We start from the raw sequence: 10,743 nt of genomic DNA, 5'->3' as shown, positions 1-10,743 counted from the left end.
TCGTCGTCGTCGTCGTCAGTTAACTGCTTCTTACCACTCATCGTCGTCGTCGTCGACGTTTTCTAGCCGTTTGTAGCCTTTCCTGTCTCCGCGTAGTTCGCAGCTGTTTCTAAACCGCTCGTCATCGTTTTTAAGCTGTTTTTGAACCGTTCGACAACCGTCCGACAACCGTTCTCGAACCGCTAGACAGCCGTCCGACAACCGTTCTCGAGTCGTTCGTTGCCGTTCCTCGCCGTCGTTGATGAACCGTTGCTTCTCTTCACTCGACGCCTTTCGATAGTCGTTTCTGCTGAACCGTTTGTCTATTCTTGTTCGTTGTCGCGTCCGATTCAACGGTAGTCGAATGGCGAAGCTTGTTTATCGCAGTCTGTAACGCTTGCAGATTTTTCTCGAACGCAGTCAGCTTCTCGTCTGATTCTTTTCGTTGATTGTTCAATATTTTAAAGAATTGATCAACGTACAGTTTGTTAACCGCGTCATTGTCAGTCTCAGGTTGCGCTACGCGACGAATCTTGCGCGACTTTGCGTCAAACTCCGTGGCGGCGCGACACAGAGCGTTATTGCGCACGAAATTTCTCATTAATCCGCTCCACCGATGGTACGAAATGGCGTTCGTCGCGTCTCCGCTGTGCTCGAACAATCCAAATTTGTTGATCGGCATTTCGACGCTGATTGAACGGATCGCCGTCGCATGGTTTAAATTATAATAAGCCCGGCTTCGCGAAGTTCCTCGATGATCGACATGATCTCGTTGTCGTGGGCATTGTTGCCAGCTTGACGCGAAGCGTCGAGCAATCGCACACGATCCACCAGCTCGTTGGGGTCGTCCCAGTGCACGTAGTCGATCTTATTGTCGGTTAGCGTCATCGCGCGAGGCATGGATAATCCCTTTTCAGATTTTTTCTTCTTGGATTCGGTAGACATCAACGGTGAGATTACAAATCGATACTTGAATCCCACGTTGCCCTTTAGTCGCCCGAGAGGATCGTGCTTGTATTTATGAGCACTCGTTGCCAACAATATGCTCATGTACTTGATCTTATCGTCCTCCGTGTAGATCGCGTCATCGGGTATTTTTTTGAAGATCAACTTGTAAATACCGGGTGTGCCGGCGTATCGTACGCCGTCGATATAAACGTTATCCGCTTTGTCCACGTCAAAACTTTTATTACCAAACATCAATTTATTATTGCCGAGATAAACGCCGTGCGCTATGTCCATCGATGGACAGGCGCCCAAAACATCTGCGATGAAAATTCGGCTCAGTGGACCCAAGTGATCTTCCAACGATTCTATAAACCATTTTCGACCCTCCGACGATTGCAACCAATTATGAACGGTCGTCCTGATTGAGTCGTCCGTGGTTTCGAAAACATTCGCGGTTTCAAGAAATTCGGGACTTGTACGTTGCACGGTTCGCGTCGGTGTAGAGGTTATCGGTGTAGAGGTTATCGTTTCGATTGATCAGATTTACACGGTGTCGATGACAGATCCGGCCAGGAGTCTGATCGTTTCTTCTTTCTTTTCGGTGTAACATCCTCCTCCTCCTCCCCGCGCTGTTGAACGGATAGCGGTTCGATTTTCGCGTCAGCGTCGCTCTCCGTCGGCTCCTCTTTTTTCACCGCGATCAAGCTCGAGTTGTCAACGATCTTTTTCAACGGCCCGATGAGAGGTTTAAAGTGCGTGTCCAACTCAATGTCCTTCTCGATCTTACCGGTCTTCAAAGTGCGAAGTTTCTTGCGAATCGAATTACTCGTCTTTGCAATCTCTTTCACGACCTTCTCGCGTTCGCGAATCGTCTCGCTTTCGTCGATCGCAGCCATCGCGAAAAAAAAAGCAAAGTGTCGATCTCTCTCTCTCTGTAATAACGCTAATGTTTCACCTTCGACGAGGTATCGGCAACGACTGATCGCTTTTACGGTATCGCGAACACGTTAAATCCTTTTCTGTATCGGCCGTTCGAAAGCGCGCTGTCCTTGTCTATCACTACGAATCCGTACTTTTGTTGCCAACAATCGTGGCACAACGAGCAAAATTTATCGTACGACATGTCGGTATTCACGTGATCGTTGTACACGTGTTTCAAATTGGTACCATCCTGTTTGAACAGGATCAGCAGATTCGCGTTGTCCCGTATCAGATGTTTAGGTATTCTCGCGTACGTCTGACAGAGATAGAAGGAGTCGACGCTCGAGTGCCTGCCCATTGAGAAATACTCTCTCACAGCGTCTTGCTTATCGCACGCCACGTCATCGAAGACGAAGATCGAGTTTGGACGTGCGTCGCTCGGTGGAATGACGTCACTGTTATTGGAGAACGTAAAATAGCCGATTTCGTCGATCGATGTCAACAAATTCTCCAAATATCGATATTTCGGCTGTTGCAGCGATTTCGAGTACACGTACACGTTTTCGAAACGTACACCGTGCGGACTTTCCAGCAAGCTGATCAGAACGTTGGTTTTACCGCAATTCAAAGGGCCGTAAATGATCGCGCGTATAGTAGTCGGTAACATCGTACCGTGCTTGCGTTTCTCCACGTTGCCCCCCATCGACCGTGATCTGTCGTCGCAATTCGTCACGCGAATCGCCAACGGTTGTCGCACGAATCTCATTTCTTTCCACACTGCCGACTTTCTGGCTGACTCGAACGCCTATTTATAGGCGAGCGGAACCGCGAATCGCTCAGTAGCAAAAATGTTCGTCCTACTGTCGAGATCTTCCGATATTCGCGACTTGAGCGCCGAACAGCTGCAATTTGTGCCGAAAGCCGTTCTGCTGCAAACGTGCGGCGATCACGTCCACTACGTGTGGGACAAGCTTCCGGAACATTTAAAGGCGGATTTGGAGGTTCAGACATATCGTCGCTGTTACGAACATTACAATCGACCGTGGCAGCGAACGCACATCAACGGTCCCGCGCCAATGATAAAGGATTGCGGCGAATGTCAACGAAAAAAAATGGTGGAGGCCTGCGGAAGCGCGAAAACGCATTACCGCGAGAGATTCGACTCTCGGAGAGAGAGCTGCCGCTACAGCCGTTTGGGCGACCATGAAGGCTAAGACGAAGCTCGGAATGGGTTTGAAAACGAAAAATTCGAAAACTGCGAAGAAAAAAAATCTAACGAAAAAACGGATACTTTCGACAGCGAAACGAGGCGGCGTATTGCCGATTCTACCGTTGTTGGGAGTTCTCGGCTCTCTGGCCGGCGGAGCGGCGGGAGTCGTAAAGGCCGTGAACAATAACAAAGCCGCGCGGCGTCAGCTGGAAGAGATGCAACGCCACAATCGCGCCGCGGAAAGTTGCGGACTTTATCTCGCTCCGTACAAATACGGACGAGGGTTGTATCTCGGCCCGCACAAACGCGGGCGAGGAATAGCGTCAAAAATAAAAATTAAAAAACGTCAAAAAGACGTTAAATATGCCCGCGGGTATTACGACTAACGTACAATTGAATCGATTGGCAAGGCGTATGCGCGTACCGTTCTTCAGAGGTGTCTTCATGCGTGATTCGTTACCGATCGGCGGTGTACGTCGAAACGAGAGCGGTATCGTGAATTTGGACGACGCAGCGGGTCCCGGTACTCATTGGGTAGCGTACGCGAAGAGGGAAGATCGAGTCGTATATTTCGACAGCTTCGGCAATCTTCGACCACCGAAAGAATTGGTGCGATATTTCGGGCCGAGCGTGACGAAGATCGAGTACAATTGCACGTCTTATCAGCGATACGATCAGAACATCTGTGGACAATTGTGCCTGCAATTTCTCCGGACGATCGACGCAAATTTAAAGCCCGACGGTGCGCCGTGGTGACTCAGTATTCGTTAACGGTTTCCGCCGACATGTCTATAACGTTCACGCTGACCGGGAAGAGCAGCATCCTCGCGGAGCACTATTTTCCCGCCGTGGATCTGAGCGACGGTGACTACGAACTCGGTCTAACGTGCTTTGAGACTTATCACACGATTCCGAACGTGAATTCTTTGAACAATAAATTTTATTTCGACGAGGATGACACGGAAATTACGATTCCCGAGGGATCGTACGAGATACGAGCTATAAATGAGTTTTTGAAACGCGAAATTTCACGAAAACGCCCGCGACGCGTAAATCGTTCCAACGATGATCGTACGTCGGTCGCGAATATTGCGCGAGAGGCGACCGCTCGCGCGAACGGCTACGAAGACGAGGCCGCGGAATACCCGATAGTGCTCCGCGCAAATTACAATACGATGAAGAGCGAGATCAAGTGCGCTTTCAGAGTGAACTTTAACAAACCGAACAACGTTGGATCGCTGCTGAGATTCTCGTCGAAGCGTATATTGCAGCCGAGACAGTGGCACGAGTCGGACGCGTCGATTAATATTATCAACGTAAACATTATCCGCGTGGAGTGTAACGTAACCGCGGGTGCGTACAGCAACGGCAAACGTGTTCTCACGATACACGAATTTTCACCGAGCGTACCACCGGGATATAAGATATCGGAAACGCCGGCGCAGATCATTTATCTGCCGATCATCGCGCGAAGCGTTACGGATCTAACGATACGCGTCACGGATCAAGACGGACGATTGCTCGATTTTCGAGGAGAAGAGATCACCGTCAGATTGCACGTACGACGGCTACAGCGATAACGCGCGACGTGTGACATGCTCGTGTTGAACGACTCGGAGCACGCGACAAATAAGAATATCTTTACGACTGCGACGATCGACGATATCATCAAATCGACATTCGGTAGCGTTAAAACAGAGACGAAAACAGAGACGAGAAAGAAGCTCAACGCATCGAACGTTAAATTTTTACAATCTCTGGGATTCGCGGTACGAAACATCTGAACGATGACTGAAATTCTTAACATCGGAGGCGAGCCGGTCTTTGACGATCGCATCGTCAAGATCGAGACTCACACGTACAACCCGTACGCCAACACAACGTTTGAGTATAGCGACGAGATACGAATTCCCATACAACAGCAGGATCTGTATACGTTGCCATGCGAAAGTTTTCTCTACGTCGAAGGAACATTGACGGTGACCCGAGCAGCCGGCCAAGCCGATGACGTAGTATTGGGGAATAATTGCGTCGCGTTCATGTTCGATGAAATTCGATACGAGCTCGACGGTGTGGAGATTGATCATTGTAGAAACGTAGGAATAACCAGCACGCTCAAGAACTACGTAACGGTATCGTCCGACAAGCGTGATCCTGCGAAACGCGGGCTGGGAACCGCATAATAACGCGAACGGATACTTCAATTTCTGCGTACCGCTCAACCTGTTACTGGGATTTTGCGAGGATTACAAACGCGTGGTGATCAACGCTCGTCACGAATTAATCTTGATACGATCGCGCACCGACAACAATTGTCTGATGGGAAGTCTCGCGTTGGAGCCTACTGTCAAACTCGTCAAGATACAGTGGCGAATGCCTCACGTGGTATTGAGCGAGGTCAACAAGCTGTCGATGCTGCGCACCTTGGAAAACGGACGATATCTAAGTATGGGTTTCCGTTTGTGGGATCTGTACGAGTATCCCCTGTTGCAGAACACGACCAAGCACTCGTGGGCCATTAAAACCGCGACTCAGCTCGAGAAACCGCGATACGTCGTCTTCGCTCTGCAAACGGGTCGGAAGAACGTCATGTCCGCGGACACGAGCCGATTCGACGACTGTAAATTGACCAACGTGAAACTCTACCTAAACTCGGAAGTCTATCCGTACGACGATTTGAATTTGGACTTTGGTAAACACAGATGGGCGATTCTGTACGATATGAACGCGCGTTTCTGCAAGAGCTATTACGGATACGAATATCTCGAGCCGAGTCTCACCGTTTCGACTTTTCTACGTAACGGCCCGTTCGTGATCATCGATTGCTCTCGACAAAACGAATCCGTCAAAAACGCCACCGTGGATGTCAGACTAGAATTCGATTGCATGGAGAACGTACCGCCGAATACCTCCGCGTACTGTCTCATCATACACGATCGCGTGATCGAGTACAATCCGTTGACCAACGTAGTGCGCAAAATAGTTTGAGTGTTCGCGGCAACGTCGACAAAAATTTTGTCTCTCTTTAACCTCCGATACAAATTTATGCGAGGGGAAAAAGGGGAGCAGGATATAAAAATCAAAGTGTCGCGAAACGCGCGTCATTCCTCTCGATTCACGCATCGAAGAAAGAGAGATATCTCTTCATGTCCGCACCAACGTTCGTCGACCTGCAAGGTTTCGTCGTCGGGATGAAATTTGTCGTAAAGGAGGCGGCGGTGCTGAAAAACGGGGCCGTTCTGGCGCATTACATCTTTACATGCCCCATGCCGTGGAATCTCCTCACAAAATCCGACAAATCGTGCGCTTCCTGGTTGATTCGCAATCACCATGGATTACGATGGGAAGACGGAAACGTGCCGTACAGCAAGGTGAAGCGTTTAATTACATCGGCCGTGCTCGGTGAGGAAAAGGACGACAACGACGACGACGACGACGACGACGACGATGACGACAAGATGCCGACTCTCGTGTACGTCAAGGGATGCCAGAAACGAGAATGGCTGGTGGATCTGCTTGAGAATAAAGCGAGAAACCTAAACATCGAGACTCTGGATGCGGATTACGAAGATATCGAATCTTTAAATATTCTAGATGCTACAAATACTATGCGATGTGGAAAACACGTTAAGAATTGCGCGTTGCAAAATGTATTAAAAATATTTAACTGGTGGTCGAAACGCCAGAGAGAATTGTCATCTTTTTAAAAAATAAATTTTATATGTATGTGTAAATTTTACAATGCTTTATTTCCTTTCCCCATTAATCGATAGTGTACAAAAATTAAAGAATAAGTAGGTATCGTGACGAATTCTAACTCGATAGCTTCAATATCAGTTTTAGACGAACATGTTTGAACATGTTTCGCGGTTGATGTCTTGTGGAGGGGGGAGGAGGGATATACGTCTTAATAAAAAAAAAAACATCTTACCTTAATCCCCTCTCCTAAAATTCAGAGCGCTAATTGGGCGTTCCAGAAACATTAATTCCCCCTCCCCCCCTCCTTCATCATAGTTTTGTAAGTTGCCGCGTATATTCGATTAATTTTTTATACGACTAGTCTTGTATCGACTGCTTGTGCGAACGGTGTTCACTTCTCATAACCGAGAGAAAGAATGTATTCCGTTGAAGGAAGCAACGGCGGTAACAGCATTGGCAGTAGACGTATGAATTATTACGTGCCGATTCCCGATGTTGAAACTCCAACGTGTGAAAACAAGTAAGTTTTGTATAATTTATAGAGTTTTATATTTTTTTATATCTTTTTTGCGAATTGTATTATTTTGAAAATAATCTCATTATTTTTTTCTATAGCATTTCGTTGGAGCGTCGCGCGGTTCGTATACTAGGCAGACGATACGCATTGACAGCAACAGCTTATAAATATTTGGATATTGGGATCAACGTGGGACCTATGTCCTCTGTGGATATACATATTGGCGATAACCGAGGCAATCGAATAATTCTGCCTCATGCAACGTAGGTGACGTTCATCGAAAGACGTGCGGATATTCAGCAACTCGTGCAGTCACCATCGCATGCAGGACCATCATCGCTAGCGTTTCGAGATCTCGAACTCGTTAAAATACGCGACGCAGATATTGTAAAATTTGCCTCGTGCGACACCAGCTTGTACATGAAACCTTCAACCGTACTCTTCTTGTTCGAACTAGAACATTGCGTCGAGAATGTGTATTTTCAACTGTGCCAAAATGTTCATGGCGTAAGTGAAAAATTTAAACAATTTGTAATCATTTTACGCCAAAATTGTATCACCGATAAATGTAACGCAGTTAGAATCTTGCGTGAATTTTATGATAAGAATTCAATTATTGTTTGTGAACTGTTGGCGTATGCTGCAAATAATATTGTACATGATGCATTACATGAGAAATAAATGTATATATATATATATATATATATATATATATATATATATATATTAAAATGCATATCACTGTATCTAAAATTATCTTTCCTTCTCTCAATTATTTATTATAATGAAAAGAAACGCGCGAACGGGGGCCGGGAGCGAGAGAGAACGCAAACGGGGGACGGGAGCGAGAGAGAACGCGCGCGAGAGAGAACGCAAACGGGGAACGGGAGCGAGAGAGAAACTGCGCGCGAGAGAGAACGCAAACGGGGGACGGGAGCGAGAGAGAACGCGCGCGAGAGAGAACGCAAACGGGGGACGGGAGCGAGAGAGAACGCGAACGAGAAGACGGTCCTTTTCGAGAGGAAGACGAAGAAAAGAAGGAAAAAAAGAAATAACGCGCAACGTCATAATCGAATGGCGCCGCAAAAAAACGTGATCCAGTGAACCTGTGACCCACATGTTCACCAAAAAACCTCAATAAATTGCCCTAAAAAAACATGTCTGAAGAGGACATTGCGGCGGTATACGTGCACAGCGGGGGTCTCCGAGAGACTCCCAGGCCAACTTTTTTTCCGGCGTTTTTCATTGTTTCTCTTTATTTTTTAGTGCGCTACCGTAGTACGTAAAAAACAAAAAAATATGTAAAAAAAGAAGAATAAAAAAATGTATTTTTTAAAATATAAATTATGACTTAATTTCTTCACACGCATTTTCATTCGAGCAGTATATGCGACGTTTGACTCGAAACACTCGAGCCGCTTGGATATATCGTAAACTATGAAGCCATGCTCCGGCGACGCTCGCTTTTGTAGTGTGAAATGACATCTGTTTATAATACTATCCCCCCTGAGATCCTCGCCTAGAACTCTTATTGACATCACTACTCACGACGGAAAAAAAGTGGCATTCTGACTGCAGTCGCAGAGCAGTGCGCGACGAGCCCGCATTTTTTGTGATTTTTAAAATTATTTTTTGTAATGCCTCCGTACGATCTTCCTCCGTATAACGCGAAATACATAATAATATAAAAAAAAGTAGAAACTTGCACATTGTTTCCTCGTAGTTTTTAATTGTGCAAGTAGAAACTTGCACATTGCTTCCTCATAGTTCTTAAGTAAGTGTGCAAGTTTTTATTTTATTCGAGGTATAATTATCGGTATTTATTTGTTTTGGCTTCCTCATAGAGGAAGCTTTGTTAGCAAAGGTTCTGATTTCACACTTAACTCTTTTGGGGACTGCGTAAATAATTATATACATTCACTAAAAAATACTAAAAATACTTGTCCACTTAAAAACTAAAACAATACTTTATCGATAAAAAAAATCAGCCCGATATTATAAATATTTGAGATAGCGATTTAATTTTAATTCTATTATATTTTCCAGTCTTTTCTACCCCTATTTCATATATAATTGATTAAAATTTGGTTGATCAGATCAAGTTTTATAAAGCTTCTATGTATGTACGAATTCTTCGAAATTTCAAATGTGTGTAATACGAGATCTGATCAATCAAATTTTAATGAATTATATATGAAATAAGGGTAGAAAAAACTGGAAAATATAATAAAATTAAAAATAAATCGCTATCTCAAATATTGAGAAAGCGGCAGCGTAAAACACATTTTTCAAAAAAAGGAAAATCTGCATAAAATTTATACCGGTAGACCGATTTCAATAAAATTTGAGGAGGACATACTTTCTATGATACTCTATTTGTGTGCAAAAATTCAAACTGGTATCTAACAAATTGTAGAAGTAGATGCGTGTACAAAAATCCGTACACACACACACACACACACACATACATACATACTTCCGGACATTTTTTATTAATATGATTTTTTGACATTTTAGAACATTCTAAACCTATTTCCATCAAAATCTCGAAAAAAAATTTTTTCACCATTACAAAGCTTCCTCTATGAGGAAGCAAAAATCAGTGAAATTTTAAACGATCCTAACGATTTTGATTTCGAGGACTTTGTCGGTGCTGGTGATCAGGAGGAGAGGCCCGCTGCTCTCCCGCGTCTTCCGCGTTTCCCGCGTATCCCGCGGGCGCTCGGTGTTGGACGCGGCAGGCTTTTCCCCCGCGGGCGGCGTGTGTTAAACGTTAGTATCGGGGAATTTTTTAATTCCGATATCGATATTGACAATTTAGAGGACAGTAGTGATAGTGATAGTGATAGTGAAGAAGAGAGGTCCGCTGCTCCCCCGCGTCAGCCACCCGCGCCTCGGCTCCCAACAGCTCAGGTGGGCACGTCACCCGGGATTTCACGCGGGCGAGCGTTGAGGAACGCTCTCGGCCTCCTGGCTGTCGGACGCGGGCAGGCACAAATAAGTGACATTTGAGAGGAGAGGTCCGCTGCTCCCCCGCGTCAGCCACCCGCGCCCTTGCTCCCAACAGCTCAAGTGGGCACGCCACCCGGGATTTCACGCGGGCGAGCGCTGAGGAACGCTCTCGTCCTCCCGGCTCTCGGACGCGGGCGGGCGCAATCTTACGCCGATTCCCTCGCGCAGGGTCTCGTGTATCGCCCAACGCCAGAGGACGAGAGATTGGCGGACGAGCTGGTGTTCGGCGAGGCTGAAATTGTGCACATCGCGGGTTCTCCTCCTCCTCCTCCCGTCAACCGCCCGGGCCGCCAAAATCCACGGGAGGCACTGGCAGCAGCATTGAAACGGATGTCGGTGGGCCGCGGCCATGGAGCCCCCCCTCGTCGAAATTAAGGTATTTTTTTTTTTACCTAAAAATTGAAGAGCGAGAGAGAGACCGCGCGCGAGGAAGAGATAACGCGAACGGGGACCGGGA

The 10,743-nt window shown here is 46.5% G+C and overlaps 1 protein-coding gene across 1 annotated transcript; it reads left to right on the top strand.

Annotated features, from left to right (window-relative positions):
- Positions 1–5,809: 5,809 nt before the first annotated feature.
- Positions 5,810–7,561, top strand: LOC143904455 (uncharacterized). The gene is made up of 2 exons (XM_077419154.1): positions 5,810–7,277; positions 7,373–7,561. The coding sequence occupies exon 1, from the start codon at positions 6,205–6,207 to the stop codon at positions 6,763–6,765; it is 561 nt and encodes a 186-aa protein (XP_077275280.1). The 5' UTR covers positions 5,810–6,204; the 3' UTR covers positions 6,766–7,277; positions 7,373–7,561.
- The last annotated feature ends 3,182 nt before the right edge of the window (positions 7,562–10,743 follow it).

The sequence above is a fragment of the Temnothorax americanus genome, unplaced genomic scaffold, assembly GCF_048541705.1.
Source record: "Temnothorax americanus isolate GAGA-0224 unplaced genomic scaffold, ASM4854170v1 Scaffold52, whole genome shotgun sequence".
Classification (NCBI taxonomy): Eukaryota; Metazoa; Arthropoda; class Insecta; order Hymenoptera; family Formicidae; genus Temnothorax; species Temnothorax americanus.
The sequence above is the reverse complement of the archived record's forward strand: the minus strand, read 5'-3'. Positions and strand labels throughout refer to the sequence as shown.

Excerpts from the sequence above, each read along its gene's own strand:
- LOC143904455 (XM_077419154.1), top strand. The coding sequence starts at position 6,205 with ATGTCCGCACCAACGTTCGTCGACCTGCAAGGTTTCGTCGTCGGGATG.